This window comes from Geotrypetes seraphini, chromosome 1 (genome assembly GCF_902459505.1).
Source record: "Geotrypetes seraphini chromosome 1, aGeoSer1.1, whole genome shotgun sequence".
Lineage (NCBI taxonomy): Eukaryota > Metazoa > Chordata > Amphibia > Gymnophiona > Dermophiidae > Geotrypetes > Geotrypetes seraphini.
The window spans coordinates 540,192,867-540,210,293 of NC_047084.1; the positions used below are offsets into that span (position 1 = coordinate 540,192,867).

General features: G+C 44.6%; 1 protein-coding gene across 1 annotated transcript in view; it reads right to left on the minus strand.

The window, feature by feature from the left end:
• The window catches only part of MAN2A1 (mannosidase alpha class 2A member 1), a 414,578-nt gene that overhangs the window by 81,574 nt on the left and 315,577 nt on the right, over positions 1-17,427 (minus strand). Inside the window, exon 15 of the mRNA XM_033929139.1 lies at positions 10,505-10,627. Within this exon, the coding sequence (XP_033785030.1) occupies positions 10,505-10,627 (123 nt within the window). The remainder of the gene's footprint in view (positions 1-10,504; positions 10,628-17,427) is intronic.

Below are 17,427 nucleotides of genomic sequence, written 5' to 3' on the forward strand. Positions count from 1 at the left end.
TGAGTTGGAATCTGAGGGTTAAACACCATTGTTGCAGCCTTACAAATCTCTTCCAGGAAGGTAGATCAGCTTAACAAATCATTGGACAGCTGATGGCAAGGATCTTAACATGCTCATCAATGGCCAAACCTGTCAGGGTATAATAATGGGAGATACAATATTCTACTCAAGTGGAAATAGTGTTTCATGTCACTGCAAGTCCCAAGGTAATGAGGTCATAAACTCCAAAATGCTGTGTAGGATTGCTAAGTGCTTAGTCCACTCCAAATAAGAGATGACAACACTTTTGCTTTAGACATGACCAAAAGAAAATGTTGAAATAATGCCTGATTAAATTTAATAAATAGAAATAAAATGAAGATATGAAGGTATCTTTTATATTGGACTAACTTACTATATTTTCTACTAGCTTTTGAAGGTAATGACTTCAAGCTAGGAATGAATCAAAGATGACAATATCAGAATATAAAAGTGAAACAAATGCATGCCAATGAAAGTCTCACAGGTAAAGGTAGAAGTGAGGGGGGAGGGGTAAGAGGTGAGAAACAGGGAGAGATGGATGGGTGATCAGAAGGTGACAAAGAAGTATAATTTTATGATTAATGATGTGATAAAAAAAACCCAGATCTCTAAGACATCTTGGCCCTGATTCTGCAAAGTGCGTCCCAATGTTAGGCAGCTGTAGGCATCCTACATCTGTCTAATCAGCTAATTGGGATGCACGTTTTTTTTAAAAAAATGCTCCCCAGGCAGGCCGCCTATATTGAAGGCGCCTCCGGGAGCCTAGGGAGGCCCGCAAGACCGCCTAAGCTTGCCTAAGAGCCTTAAGCGAACCTAGGCGGCCCTACGTGTCTTCCTAGTAGAGGAAGAGACGCTTACAATGTAGGCCAGCAAAATGCTGGCCTACATTGTATGTAGACGCGGCCGCTATATTTATCGCCTATCCCCTCCTGCCGGAAGGCTGCCCCCACCCCCAATCACCGGCAGGAGGGTGCCCAACCCCTCCTGCTGGAACGCTGCCCCCAACACTCCCGATCGCCGCCAGGAGGGTGCCCAACCCCTCATGCCGGAAGGCTACCCCCGATACTCCTGATTGCTGGCAGGAAGGTGCCCAACTCCTTCTGCCAGAGGACACCCCCCCTCTGGAAACCCACCCACACTAACGCCCCCCCCCCTGCGCTAACACCCCCCATGACCCCCCTAACCTCCCCCCCAACCAACCTCTAATTGTTGGCCGGCCGAGTCTTGCTGCCGTCCAGCTGGCAGGCCCGCCCCTTCTCAGCCCATTCCCATTAAGCCTAAGGCCTGATTAGCCCAGGCTCTAGAAGCCTGGACCATTCAGTCATTAAGCATAGCAGGTACGTCCATCCCCACTAAGCCTAAGGCACCTCAGGCCCTAGGATCCTGTGGGTTGGGCAGGGGAGGGGCGGGCCCACCTCATTTAGAAGGAGGCAGGCCTACTGGCCGGACGGTGCGAGGATCCGTCCGGCCAACTTGCAGGTAAGCCTGAGGGGGGTTCCGGGGTGAGGGTTTCATTGGGGGAGGTCCAGTAGGAGGGTTTGGGCATCCTCCTGCCGGTGATCATGGGGGGGGGGGAGCCCGTTGGGGGGATCCGGGGAGGGGGATTGGGGCATATTGTTTGGGGGGGTCATTGTTGGGGGTCCAGCAGGAGGGGTTGGGTACCCTCCTACTGGCGATCTTTAGGGGGGCAGGTTCTGTCGGCAGGAGGGGTTGGGCACCCTCCTGCCGTGATCATCTGAGGAGAGGGGGGAGGAGAGACTGGCGGCCCTTGCCGCGATTAAGTACAGCGGCCACGTCTACTTACCATGTAGGCTAGCATTTTAGTAGCCTACATTGTAAGCATCTTCCGCTCTGCTAGGGAGACACGTTGGGCTGCCTATGTTCGCCTAAGGCTACCGCCTAGCCTTAGGCGAGCTTAGGCGGGCCTCTCTAGGCTCCCGGAGGCACCTTCAATATAGGTAGCCTGCCTGGGGAGCATTTTTTTAGTAAACGTGCCTCCCGATTGGGCTGATTAGCAGTTGTAGGACGCCTACAGCTGCCTACAATCAGGACGCTCTTTGCAGAATCAGGGCCTTAGTGCTCAGAGATCTCTGTAGGTCAGAGGTGCCCAATATGTCGATCGCGATGAACTGGTAGATCGAGAAGGCAACGCGAGTCGATCGCAGAGCCCATCCCAGGCTCCATGACAGACTCGTTTTGCCATCCCGATCTACCGGGCCGATCAGCCTTCCTCTCCCCGACATCCCCCACTGCCGCCCCAAGCTCTCCCTGCAGAAGCGTCGGACCGACCAGCATTCCTCTCCCCGACGTCAATTCGCTGCCTGGCTGACCCGGAACTTCTTCTCCGATGTCAGAATTGATGTCGGGGAGCAGAATGCTGTTCAGTGCGACGCTTCTGCAGGGAGAGCTTGGGGCGGCGGTGGCTTGGGGGCCTGTTCCCCAATAGTGGCAGCGGCAAACCTAATGGCTTGGGGGCCTGTTCCTGGTGGCAAACCTAGTGGCTTGGGGGAGGGCAGGGAGAAAGAAAGAAGGGAAACAGAAAGAAAGGGGGAACAGGGAGACAGAAACAAAGGGGGCATGGAGAGAGAGAGAGGAAGAAAGAAAGGGAGGCAGGGAGACAGAAAGAAAGAAGGGGGCAGGGAGAAAGAAAGAAAAAGTTGGGGGAGAGAATGAGGTCTGGAGGAGAGGAAGCATACAGGAGGCTGAAAGAAGGGAAGAAATATTGAATGCACAGTCAGAAGAAGAAAATGCAACCAGAGACTCATGAAATCACCAGACAACAAAGGTAGGAAAAATGATTTTATTTTCAATTTAGTGATCAAAATACGTCCGTTTTGAGAATTTATATCTGCTGTCTATATTTTGCACTATGGCTCCCTTTTACTAAACCACAATACTGTTTTTTAGCGCAGGAAGTCTATGAGTGTCGAGAGCAGCACAGGGCATTCAGCGCAGCTCCCTGCGCTAAAAACTGCTATCGTGGTTTAGTAAAAAGGGAGGGTGTATATTTGTCTAATTTTGTATGGTTGTTACTGAGGTGACATTGCATAGAGTCATCTGCTTTGACTTCTTAGAAACCCCCCCGGAATATGAATGATAATTAACATTTTCTCTGCCTTTCAGTGTGCTTTGTGTTTTTTAAAATTTTTTATTGTTGGTAGGTCATTTTGACTTGGTCATTTTAAAAGTAGCTCGCAAGCCCAAAAAGTGTGGGCATCCATGATGTAGATTATAACGTCAATATGATCAGGATCATAAGAAATATAATCTTACTAAGAAAGAAATGTTGGCTTTAAAAGAACTTCAAGATAATACTAAAATCGTAGTGACACGCACTGATAAGAGGGGTGCTATTACTATACAAAACTGGACAGATTATCATAGTGAAGCTTTGTGTCAACTTAATGATGAAAGAGCTTACGTCAGACTGGAAGAGGATCCGATGGAACAACTTATAGAAGAAGGAATCAAGAGATTAAACACTAAAAATGAAGCTTCTTTTTTACAGGATGTCTGCCCCTCTACTTCTAAGAACTATCTGCTCTCCAAAGTACATAAAAGCCTTCAATCTCCACCAGGCTGCCCACTTGTCTCTACCATTAATTCTGTATTACAGCCATAATCAAAATTTTTGGACCATTTTTTAAGACCATAAGTCCCTAAGATTACCTCTTGTTTGAAGAATTCTTTTCATCTGTTAAGAATTACATCCTTGTATACTCAGATACCCCAATCAGCTGCATTACAAATTATTGAAGAAGTCCTGATGAAATACAGATTTGGGCAGGTTTGATATGAGATGGCTACTAGATTTAGCAAAACTTGTAATAAACCAGAACTATTTCTGGTATGCAGGGGAATTTTTTAAACAAATTCAAGGAGTTGCTATGGGGCTACGTTAGCCCCGTCAGTGGCAAGTTTGTATGTATCAAAGTTTGAAAATGAACTGATATACCGGGCTCCTGTTTTTGAAAAAGTAAAACTCTGGAAGAGATATCTTGATATTTTGGGGAGGCTCCCAAGAAGAAATGGATCTGTTCTTACAATGGATAAACACCCTTAACCCCCACTTAAAATTTACGATGTCCTATCATCCTACACAGATTCCGGTTTTGGATCTCATGCTTCAAAAAGGTGAAAATCTAAAAATAAGTACTACCCTATATAGGAAAGAGGTAGAAAGAAATAATCTTTCACATTTTTTGAGCTTTCATCTATATTTTCTAAAAATTAAGCCAGTTTCTCCGTATACATAGAATATGTACTCACAACGAAGATTTTGAAAAACATGCAGAGATTTTTACTAAGCGGTTCCAAGAAAGAGAATATCCAAAGAAAGCTATTAGAAAAGCATATTTGAGAGCACGCTAAGCACAAAGAACTTTGTTGATACAAGAACGGAAAGATGAGACATTGGAAGAAGGTTTAATTTGTGTACTTCCTTTCTCTGATTTGAGTAATGTTTTTTTTAAGATCGTGAAAACCCACTGGGGTATTCTGCAGCTTAGTCCATTATTTAAAGATCCCCCTATAGTGTCATATAAAAGAGGAAGAACAATAGGAGAAATGCTGACTACACATAAATTTGAAATCAAATCTATTGTCCAGCGAGATAATTTTACGCAAGATATATGTGGACAATGTCAATGGTGTGCCCATATGATGACTGGTCCCTCGTGAACTGATCCTAGTACTAATAAGAAATATTTTGCTACCTCAAACCATTCATGTACAAGCACTCATTTGGCTGAAATTAAATGCTCATGCAAACTTCTGTATGTGAGATGCACAAGCAGGAGAATTTCTATATGCCTTACAGAACATAAATCTAGAATTAATACAGGAAATATGGAAGCTCCCCTTGTCCAACACTGACATGAGAAAAACCATAAAATAGCTGATATTAAATGGAGGATTATAGATGAGATTGAGATTGGGTGGGAAGGAGGGAACTATGAGGATAAGCTTAATTTCAAAGAACAGAGATGAATCTTTGCTTTAAATTCAGTTAAACCTAAGGACTGAACGCTGAAATTGAGTGGATGACACTTGTTTGATTTTCTAACTGCTTTTCTTATTAAAGGGGTTTTCCCTGCTGATTGGATGAATTAAGATTAACTATACTTGTCGGAGGGTATTTCCCTGTTGATTGAAATCTGATGTCAGTACGTTTGTTTGAGTGGGATGTAAAAAGAAAAACACTGCCGAAATGTTCCTGCTCCAAGCTTGATAACGAGGGACATATTGCGCCGGCAAAATAAAAAGGTAAAAAAGTTTAGATGTATTAGGGAATAGTATATGTTTGTTTTGATGAAAATTCTTTGTATAAGTTAAAAGCTTATAAATATTTACTGAAAATTTTATTACTTGTAGGGGGAGTTCCTTGAAACAGCCTTCGGGCGAAATATAGACCCTATGTTGGAAAATGTACCCCTTAGCCGCATTCTGCATACCAACTAAGATAAGTACTCTTTGTTGGGAACCTTAAAATTCTTAAAAATATTTATAGAAAAAGTATTTATTTATATGATAGTAGCACTTTTGAGCATTTTAAACTTGAAGACCAATGACGAGTTGGAGTGTGTATAGTCTGCGTGTATTTGTACTATACTGCATGTAGCAACACCACTGAGGCCTTAAAAAATGAGCTGACTTGATTCTTTGAGGTATTTTGTATACGAATAAGCTGTTAGTTGGCTAGCCTCAAAATAATCTGCTGAAAACCTGTTTATGCCTACATATTGCTGTGTTTTATAAATTATGACATTTCCAAAATTGACACACCCTACTATTTGCATTTCTGGCAGGTACTTATTACCTGAATTAGCCACTATTGAAAAGAGGTTACTGGGCTAGACAGATCATCGGTCTAACCTGGTACAGCTATTCTTATGTTCACTTTATTTATGTAAACAAGGAAAATATTCAGTTTTGTTTCCTCATAGGCTTGGTATTTCTATTTTAATATGTTTATTAAGGAACAATACACAGAAGCAATACAGAAAGGTCATACAAGAAGGTACAGTAAACAAGGCAACCAAACCACATAAGGCATCAAAAGCGCACCAGGAAAATAAAGTCTCTTTAAACACAGTCCAGGACACACTTTAATACGCAATTACTCTCACTAATCTGATCATAGCTTCACCATTCCAACAGCCAAGGGAAAATTGACCTACATTGGCAGTCTTCAGTTTTCTCATATATAATAATAATTAATAATAAGTTTTATTTTTATATACCGCCAAAGCCATAATAGTTCGAGGTGGTTTACAATAAGAAGAGCTGGACAATCAGCTAAGATAGGCACAATGAAAAGTCTTTGATACATGTGAGCAGGATACAGAGATAAGAGGAGCTGGAACAATCAGCGCACGATCAGCGAAAATATGCACACTATAAAGTCATCAAGTACAAGTAGGCAGGGTACTAAGAAGGCTTGAGAGATCTTGGTTACATAAGAACATAAGAACTGCCATCTCCGGATCAGACCCATGGTCCATCGAGTCCGGCGATCCGCACACGCGGCGGCCCAGTCAGGTATACACCTGATATAGTTTTAGTCACCCATATCCCTCTATGCCTCTCGTAAGGAGATGTGCATCTAATTTGCCTTTGAATCCTAGCACAGTGGATTCCTTAATAACCTCCTTTGGGAGAGCATTCCAGGCGTCTACCACTCGCTGTGTAAAGCAGAACTTCCTGGCATTTGTCCTGGACTTGTCCCCCCTTAGCTTCAAACCATGTCCTCTTGTCCGTGTCGCGTTGGACAATGTAAATAATTTATTTTCCTGCTCTATTTTATCGATGCCTTTCAGCATTTTGAAAGTCTCGATCATGTCCCCTCGCAGCCTCCTCTTCTCAAGCGAGAACAGTCCCAGTTTCTTGAGTCGTTCCTCATATTCCTCAATTTTCCAAGTTACAAATTGGTTAGAGTAAAATGGGAAAGGGCTTTAAGAGATCTTAGGTTACAAATTAAATGCTCATGCGACCTGGAATCACTGGTACCACTGAAGGCATAGATTTGAGGGTTCTTACAACACAAGGTGCAGGTGTCTGAGCTAGGGCAATGCCTCCTTCCTGGAACTCCCCTCCAGTACTGCAGCCAAGCTAGAACATCCTGGGAAGATTCTTGCTGAAGGCCTATCCATTCTGTTCTGTCAGAGGACTTTTAATTAACTTACTGGTTTTTTGAGTTGCATCCTCCATGCAAGACATGTTAACAATCTGTTCTTAAGATGGCCCTGCATCAATGAGGAAGTGTTCCTACAGAAACCTTACCTTGTACCACCTACTCCCTCACACTTTCCTACCTCTATCCACAAAAGTTTTGCTTTCTCAGGATTTATCTTAATCTCATACTGCCTCATTCATCCATATATGAGCAAAAAGAAACTCCAAACAAACCCTAATCCATAATTGAAAATGTATCTGCTATGGATTCACTGTTTGGGAAGGCTAAAATCACACCATCTACAAAGGAAAGATTTTTTAAAAAAAATCTCATATGGACCAGTGTTTCAACTTCTTCAAGCCAAGTATCTACTAAGCCTAACATATACCAATAGAGTACCCCGCCCAAGCTCTGCCCCAGACCCCATCGCCATAATAGTACTAATGGTAATGCAATTTCTTCTATTCATTTTTCATGTATACACAATATAATCTTATTAATACATAATGGTAACCACAAAATTTTTAAAAATACAAAGCATACTGTATGCAGAGAAAATGTTAATTATTATTTATATTCATTTTATTTTTCAAAGAGGTCAAGGCAGATGACTTTAAAATATGCAATCATAACAACTATAGAAAAATAGACAAATATAGAGCAAAATATATATTTGAGCAGATATAAATTCACAAATATAGAGCAGATATAAATTCACAAAACTGACACATTTTGATTACTAAATTGAAAATAAAATTATTTTTCCTACTTTTGTTGTCTGGTGATTTCATGAGTCTCTGGTTGCATTTCCTTCTGATTGTGCATCCAATATGTCTCTCTCTCTCTGCCTCCTCCAGACCCCATTTCCTTCCCCAACCAACATCTCTTTCTCTCTCTCTCTGTCCCTCCATGAATCCAACTTTTCTTCCTCTCTCCTCCACCCCTATTGGCAATATGTCTTCCTCTCTCTCAGTGTCCATCTGTCTTGAGAGATCCAGGCATCTCTCCCACCCCCTCTACTGCCACATCCAACATTTCTCCCTCTCATATACCCCGGATCATGTACAGCATTTTTTACCACTGCCCACCAGCCCCATGCCCATTTCTCTCATCACCCCTCTCCAGCATGCCACATTTCTTCCTCCATCACTATGTCCAACATTCCATCCCCTTCAATCTGCCCTCTCCACCACCATATCCAATATTTCTCCCTCTTCTCCTTCTATTCCCCATGAATCTCTACCTCACTCCTCTCTCTCTAAGCCCAATTTTACTTTCCCCATGTGCACCATCTCTCACTCACACACTCATGCCCATCAATTCTCCATTTCTATTTCCTCCCTTCTGTGTCCAATGTACATGCCCCTTCCTTTTGTGTCGAGTTTGTGCCCTCCCCAAAGCTGTCCACAGAAGCTGCTGGCACCGCTGGGGATCCCTGCCTGCCCTGCCCACACTCCCCCCCTCCCCCGAAGCTGACCTGTCCACAGAAGCTACAGGCGCCGCCAGGGATCCCTGCCTGCCTACCCAACCCCTGCTGAAGCCGCTGCCAGGGCCCTGCCAGCCCGCTGCAGCACCCCCGAAGCCGACCCTGTTACTTCATTGAAGCTGGACTCGCTCCATCCTCCCCCAGCAGCAACTCCGTGCATGGACGGCGCATGCAGCAATTCACACGCTGCAAGTGGCTGGCTGGCCCACAAGCCTTCCCTTTGACGTCGGAGAGAAGGTTCCGGGTCAGCTATGCAGCATGTGTGTCACTGCCTGCGTCCCTGCACAGAGTGCTGGCTGGGAGAGGAGGGAGCCATATATAGAGAGATATGGGCCAAGCAATGCAAATGAGTTGAAAAAATAGGTGAAAGGGAAGGAAGAAGCCCCATAGAATTCTGCAGTATATTTTCCAGGATGTGGCTAATTCTCCCAAAATTCCATTATATAATGATTTTTCAAGAACCCACTAAAATACTCCAACACCCAGCCTAACAGTCTAGCAGTATTCAGTTCTACCAAGAGCAAACTACTGTTTACTAAACTGAATGCTGCTGACATTACAAAAGCTTGTCATTCAGTATTATCTGCAATTTTTTCAGCAATACGATTATTCTAAGCAATATGTTGACTAAAAAACCCACACAAATCAATCCTTCAAATGCTATCTCCATAATCTTCAGCAAGATTGGAACATGTGTGACTGAATGATAACTGAACATACAGTAGGATCAAAATTCCCTTCTTTCATAATGTGGGGGGCACCACCATTTTGTCCCAATCCAGAAGGGAGTCAACCATATTGCACAGAATTATTAACAGATGCATATGCCAACCACTCTTTAAATAAATTCCTCAGATAAGATCCAATAGACAACACCCCTTCACAAGCTTCACTGAATGAGAGGTAGTTGAGAACAACTAACTTTAATTGCCTTTTCCTGTAAGAAGCAAGCAGACTGGCAAGGAGTTCTCATAAGTTATTTGAGGGCAGGGATTTAAGGAAGCACTTATCTTTAGAACTATAGAGTGAATGAATAGGGGAATTGTCTCTATTTCTTGGACTGTAGCTCGGATAGATTTACTCATGTGGGTTTAAAAGGTGGGCAAAAAAATTCATGATTCTGTTTAATCTCTGGCTTCATCCTTACTTGTCCACTAATAAGGATTTACTTTAGTTGCATATACTGTATATTTTATACGCCATAATTAATGTTGCTCACACTATGGGCTCCTTTTATGAAGACACGTTAGGGCCTTAACGTGCGGAATAGCGTGCGCTAAAATGCCGTGCGCACGCTAGCCGCTACCGCCTCCTCTTGAGCAGGTGGCAGTTTTTCGGCTAGCGCATGCTATAGCGCGCGCTAATCCAGTGCATGTGCTAAAAACGCTAGCGCACCTTCGTAAAAGAAGCCCTATATCTATTAGTTGGCTAGTTCATCAAGCATCCTTTATGCTGAACTGCATGCATGGAGCTACACTGTAGACAATGTAAATAATAATGGTAGTACTTCTTTATATACCCTCTTCCAACATCTTGTAGAAATCCCTTGCTATAGAACCTTCTTTCTAGTTTATATCTGGTATATAAATTACATCTTTGAGATCAGCTGAATATATATCTTATTCTTCCTCTTTTCCGCCATATACATTTAGGTCCATTTTCACTTATAGGGCTTATGATTCAAAAAACCCTCATAACTATGCTTTAAGCATTTAAAAGTTGAAATTACTGGGCCCTATCCCCAATTAAACACATTTTTAAAACTAGCACAATAGGTATTAACTTAAATCAAGCACATGAAACATTTTCTCTAAGTTTCTTACCTTAGCATCTCCATCTGGTAAAAAAATATAAGCACCACTCTTATCTGACTTACTACTGGTTCCATACCAAATAAAGTCCACCTTGATTTGATAAATTTTATCATCTTCTTTTGTCTTCATTGTCTAAAAACAGAAGTGTGTGCTTTCAAGGAATCAATTAAATTTACATGCATTTTATTGAACTATAAATCTGTATTTTGTATGACATAATAAAATAGAGGTAGGAGCATCAGAGAAAATTTTATTATGTGAATAAGTCAAGGAGTCTATTTTGGATCAGAAACAACATTTGGAGGGCCAAACAGATTAATGCACAAACACAAAAGGACAAAATCTAAACCAAAAATATTGGGGGCCGTATTTCTTCCTCTCATATATCCTACAACGTTTTTCAGTGTCTTGTACTTTTCTCAGTTCATTCAGTTTCTTATGTGCTCTCTTCATCTCTGTCGGCATTGTGTATAGTTTCCTCCTTCATGAACATTCCTTCTTTTCACTCCTTCTGCCTCCCATTCTTCTATACACCTCTCTCCACATCATTCAATTTGTCCTGTCTTCTCACCCTAATTTCAATTATCTTCCTTATATCTTTTCAACCTTTTTCTTCCATGGGTCACCATAACCCCACTTACATTACTGTGCATCTTTTTACCACCATAAAGGCCTTTCAATCCCATTTTTACCCTCTCACCCCATCTTGCAGATTCAAAAGACTATGTTATTCCTGTAAACCTGTCACCAACATACTCATCTTGTCTTATGCAGGTAATATACAGAAATTAAATAAAACACTGTAAATGACATAAGACGATACCTTTTTTTATTGGACTACAAATTCAATTTTGGTTTAGCCATTCTCATTTTTCTCTTCTTTCTGAGTTTCTGTTGGGAGTTTGCTTTTCACTAGTTTTTGTTTCTGAATGGCACAAGTCTCTACAATATAAAAAGCTGCAAACTGAGCCAACACATATCACAGGATCCCATAGTTACTGAACATACTCAAATATAAACTCAGATTTGGGGGCAAAAAAATCAATGGCCCAAAAATGGGGGTCTTGGATTATATTTGAGCCTCCTTTCAATACTGCTGCTTTTTTTCCTTCCCTCCCCACCCGATGACCAATGCTACTATTTTCCACCCCTCTCAATTCTGGCACTGCTATCCTCCACCTCCCTCCGATAACCAACACTGCTATCTCCTCCCCTCCAATGACCAGCACTGTTATCTCCCGATGATTGACACTTCCCCCCACCGATGACCGCCACTCCTATTCTCCGCTACCCCCTGCCCCAGACCAACAACGCACTTATAGTCCTGATGCTCAAGGCCCTTCAGTCTAGCACAGAGCGCTAGCGTCGGCTTCCAGAGCATCGGGACTGTAAGTGCAATGTCAGGTCTGGGGCAGGGAGAAGCTGGTTGTGGAGGACAGGTGTACCTAAGCCACTGTTCTTCAATTCTCCAGTGCTGCCGGTGGCCTCCTCTGTACTTTTCTTTCACTGTGGTCTACCACCTCTGAAGAAACTTCCTGTTTCTGCTTGGGCAAACCACAGCAAAGAAAGAATGCAGAGGAGGCCACCAGCAGCGCAAGAAAATCACTCTTGCATCAGTGACCTATTTGTAGTTTTCTTGGTAAGGGGGGAAGGAGGGAAGAAGTGAGAGATGCTGAATGGGAGGGGCAGAGAAAAGAGGAACAGAGGCACATGGATGGAGGGGAGAGGAAGGAGATGGTAGCACATGGATGGAGGGAAGGGGAAGAGATGGGGGCACATGGATGGATGGAAGCAGAAGAGGTGGGAAGAGATGGTGCATATGGATGGATGGAAGGAAGCAGAAGAAGAGGGAAGAGAAGGTGCACATGGCCGGAGGGAAGGGGAAGAGTTGGAAAGATAGATCTGAGATGGAAGCAGAAAAATGGCAGAAAACTGAATATGAAAATCAGTGCCAAAGATGAAAGTAGTGCAAGAGGCAAGAGGAAGCAATGCATTTTTCTATTTCTCTTGTGGTGTACTGTGTGCAGAGTCTGGCATATTAGGATTTCGTTACAATAAAACTTTTAGTTTGTGTGTTTGTATTTGAAAAGGGTTTTTTTTTCTGCTTTCTGCATGTGTGACTGAGGTCAAGCATTCGGGTGGGGATAGAAGTCCAGAAACTTTGGTTGGTGTTGTGGTCCCAAGTAGGAAAATATTTGTTGGCTCTCCTTCAGCTTTTTTGAACTCAAAACAGCCCCAACTGAAAAATTAGTGATTACTTATGGCATGATCCCTGACAAACGATGCTCACGTAACCCAAATTTCTAACCTCAGTTTATATTAGAGTCAACTTTTTTCCTCCTTTTTTTGGGGAAAAAGGTTACCTCAGTTTATATTCAAGTATGGTACTCACATGGGAAAAACATTCAGCATAAGGGGATTCTTCTACACATGCTCACTTTTTATGTGTTATATATTGTCAAGAGAGTTTTGGCTACCTGGACTGGAAGAACGTCACAAGTGGGGTGCTGCAGGGCTCAATGCTTGGACCCGTGCTCTTCAACATCTTTATAAACGATCTGGACATAGGTACGATGAGCGAGGTGATTAAATTTGCAGATGATACGAAGCTATTCAGAGTAGTGAAACACAGGGGGATTGTGAAGATCTGCAACATGACATAATCAGGCTCAAGGAATGAGCATCAAAATGGCAGATGAGGTTAAACGTGAATAAATGCAAAGTGATGCATGTCGGTAACAAAAAAATCATGCACGAATACAGGATGTCCGGGGCGGTACTTGGGAGACCTCCCAGGAGAGGGACTTGGGGAGTTCTGATCGACAAATCCATCCACGCAATGTGCAGCGGCGGCGAAAAGGGCGAACAGAATGCTAGGAATGATAAAGAAGGGGATCACGAACAGATTGGAGAAGGTTATCATGCCACTGTATCCAGGTGCGCCCTCACATGGAGTACTGCATACAGCACTGGTCGCCGTACATGAAGAAGGACACGGTACTACTTGAAAGGGTCCAGAGAAAAGCGACTAAGATGGTTAAGGGGTTGGAGGAGCTGCCGTAAAGCGAAAGATTAGAGAAACTGGGCCTCTTCTTCCTTGAACAGAGGAGATTGAGAGGGGACATGATCAAAACATTCAAGATACTGAAGGGGATAGATTTAGTAGATACGGACAAGTTGTTCACCCTCTCCAAGGTAGGGAGAACGAGAAGGCACTCTCTAAAGTTGAAAGAGGATAGATTCCGTACAAACGGAAGGAAGTTCTTCTTCACCCAGAGAGTGGTAGAAAACTGGAACGCTGTTCCGGAGTCTGTCATAGGGAAAACACCCTCCAGGGATTTAAGACAAAGTTAGATAAGTTCCTGGTGAACAAGAGCGTACGCTGGTAGGGCTAGTCTCAGTAAGGGCGCTGGTCTTTGACCAGAGGGCCGCTGCGTGAGCGGACTGCTGGGCATGATGGACCACTGGTCTGACCCAGCAGCGGCAATTCTTATGTTCTTATGTTTATGATTTTCCAAGATCTGCTGAGCAGGGATGGTGTGCATCTATCAAAGACAGGAAGAAGTGTCTTCGGCAGCAGGTTGGCTAATCTACTGAAGAGGGCTTTAAACTAGAAGTGATGGGACAGGGTGATCAAAGCCCCCAGGGGAGTATAAGCCCTCAGGTAAGTAAACCACCGAATACCTCTACGCGGATGGGAAAAGGGGACAATGTCTGGAAAACAGTATATACTAATGCTCGAAGTATGGGAAACAAGATTCTGGATCTAGAAGCTGTAATGGAAGAAGATGAGTTGGATATAGTGGTGATCACGGAAATGTGGAGAACCATGACTGAGATGTAGTAATACCAGGCAATAATCTGCTCAGGAAAGACAGGGTAGGAAGAAAAGGAGGGAGAGTAGTGTTATACTACTGTATGTTAAAGATCATATTAAAGCCACACAATTGCAGGATCTGCATGGAACGGAAGAGGCACTGTGGATCAATTTGAAGAGAGGGAACGATAAAGCACAGTTACTTACCATAACAGGTGTTATCCAGGGAAAGCAGGCAGATATTCTCCACATGTGGATGATGTCACCGACGGAGCCCCCTAGTGGATGTTTTCGCAAGCAGACTTGCTTGAAGACCTTCATGCTTGCGACTGGCCAACGCATGGGCGCGTGCCCCTCCCGCCCGGTCTAGGGCATGCGTCTCCTCAGCGTGTCCTCAGTTCAGATAGCTAGCAAAGAAGCCAACCACGGGGAGGTGGGTAGGTTGTGAGAATATCTGCCTGCTGTCCCTGGATAACACCTGTTACGGTAAGTAACTGTGCTTTATCCCAGGACAAGCAGGCAGCATATTCTCTACATGTGGGAGACCTCCAAGCTAACCAGAATGAGATGGGAGAGTTGGCAATTTAGGAGAACAGATTTTGCAAAACGGACTGGCCAAAATGGCCATCACGCCTGGACAAAGTACCCAGACAGTAGTGCGAGGTAAATGTATGAACCGAGGACCAAGTGGCAGCCTTACAGATTTCCTCAAGTGGAGTCGAGCGGAGGAAAGCAACTGACGCTGCCATCGCTCTGACCTTGTGGCCTGTGACTCGACCCGGCAGTGAGAGACCAACCTGAGCATAACAAAAGGAGATACAAGCGGCCAACCAGTTAGAAATGGTCTGCTTAGAAACAGAGCGACCCTAACGATTAGGGTCGAAAGAGAGAAACAGCTGGGGAGCAGAACAATGCGGAGCGGTGCATTTCAAGTAGAAGGCCAGCGCACACTTATAATCAAGAGAATGCAGAGCCACTTCTCCAGGGTGAGAATGGGGCTTCGGAAAAAACACAGGAAGAACAATGGATTGGTTGATGTGAAACTCAGAAACAATCTTAGGCAAAAACTTAGGGTGGGTACAGAGAACCACCTTGTCACAATGGAAGACAGTGAAAGGAGGGTCCGCTACCAAGGCTTGAAGCTCATTGACCCGACGGGCAGAAGAGAGAGCAATAAGAAACACAACCTTCCAAGTAAGATACTTCAAGTGAGCCTGCGCTAGCGGCTCGAACAGGGGTTTCATCAAACAAGAAAGGACCACGTTAAGATCCCAAACCACAGGGGGAGGCTTAAGGGGCGGACGAACGTGGAAAAGGCCTTTCATGAAGCGGGAGACCACAGGATGAGCAGAGATAGGCTTCCCATCAATCGGCTGATGAAAAGCAGCAATGGCACTAAGGTGGACTCGAACTGATGAGAACTTGAGTCCAGCGCCAGATAAGTGTAACAGATAGTCCAGAACAGCAGATAAAGAGGCAGACAGTGGCTCCTACTGTCGAGTAGCACACCAGAAAGAAAAGCAGGTCCACTTCTGATGGTAACACTGGCGAGTGGACTCCTTCCGAGAAGCTTCCAGGACATCCAGCACAGGCTGGGAGAACTGGAACGAGGGCATCAAGCCGTGAGGAACCAAGCCGTTAAGTGCAGAGACTGCAAGTTGGGATGAAGAAGAGAACCTCGACTCTGCGTAAGCAGAGAAGAAAAAACAGGCAGAAGAAGAGGCTCCCTGGAACTGAGTTGCAACAGGAGGGAGAACCAAGGTTGTCGGGGCCACTGAGGAGCTATCAGAATCATGGTGGCACTAGTGGACTTGAGCCTGACGAGAGTCTTAGGAATCAGAGGGAATGGAGGGAACGCATACAGAAACAGATTTGTCCAATCCAGCAGAAAAGTATCCGCCTCAAGTTTTATTACCATTTGATGAATCGCTTATACAAATCTCAAGTCTGAGCGGGGTGTATACCCTGGAGCAGAAATGGGGCGACTTGTGATTGTGGGGGGACGCGAACAGGTTGACATCCGGAGTCCCCCAACGAGCAAATACGTGACGCAGAGTCAAGGAATGGATGGACCACTCGTGAGGCTGTAGAAGACGACTCAACTTGAACGCCAGACAATTGTGCTGGCCCTGAATGTAGGCCGCTCGAAGGAATATGTTGCAGCGGATGGCCCAATCCCAGAGCCGCAGCGCCTCCTGGCACAGTTATCCGGACCCTGTTCCCCCCTGTTTGTTGATATAATACATGGCGTCCTGGTTGTCCGTGCGTACCAGCATCACTCGGTCGCGAAGCAGGTGACAAAAGGCTTTCAGGGCAAGGAAGATCGCTCGAAGCTCCAGCAGATTGATGTGACAAAGGCGGTCGGCACTGGACCAAAGACCCTGAGTGCGAAGACCATCCAGATGAGCCCCCCAAATGTAGGCTGAGCATGAAACAGAAAACCTCTGCAAAGATTGGAAGAGAACATCTACCAACGGAGAGACTGCTTCAACAAAGGAGTCACAATAATGAGTCGAGAGACAGGGTCGCGATCCTGGTTCCATTGGGACGCCAGAGTCCATTTAGAAATACGGAGGTGAAGTCTGGCAAAAGGAGTCACATGAACCGTGGAGGCCATGTGACCTAGGAGGACCACCATGAGCTGAGCTGGGGCCTAAGACAGATGGGCTACTCTCAGGCATAAGCGAACAAGGGCCTCCTGTCGAGGCCGAGGCAAGAAGAAGCGGAGACGAGCCGTGTCCAGGACCACTCCGATAAATTCCAGAGACTGGGACGGGCAGAGCTGAGACTTAGGGAAGTTCACCTCGAAGCCGAAGCTCTGAAGGAGCAAGATGGTCTGATTCGTCGCTCGCAGAACTTCGTGACAAGAAGACGCTTTGATCAACCAGTCGTCGAGGTAGGGAAACAGCTGCAGGCCACGGAGACGCAGGACCGCAGCAACCACCACTAGACATTTCGTGAAGATCCTCGGAGAGGTTGCCAGGCCTAAGGGAAGAACACAATACTGGAGATGGAGATCCCCCACCCGGAATCTCAGATACCGGCGAGAGGCCGGGTGTATCGGAATGTGTGTGTACACCTCCTTGAGGTCCAGTGAGCACAGCCAGTCCCCCTT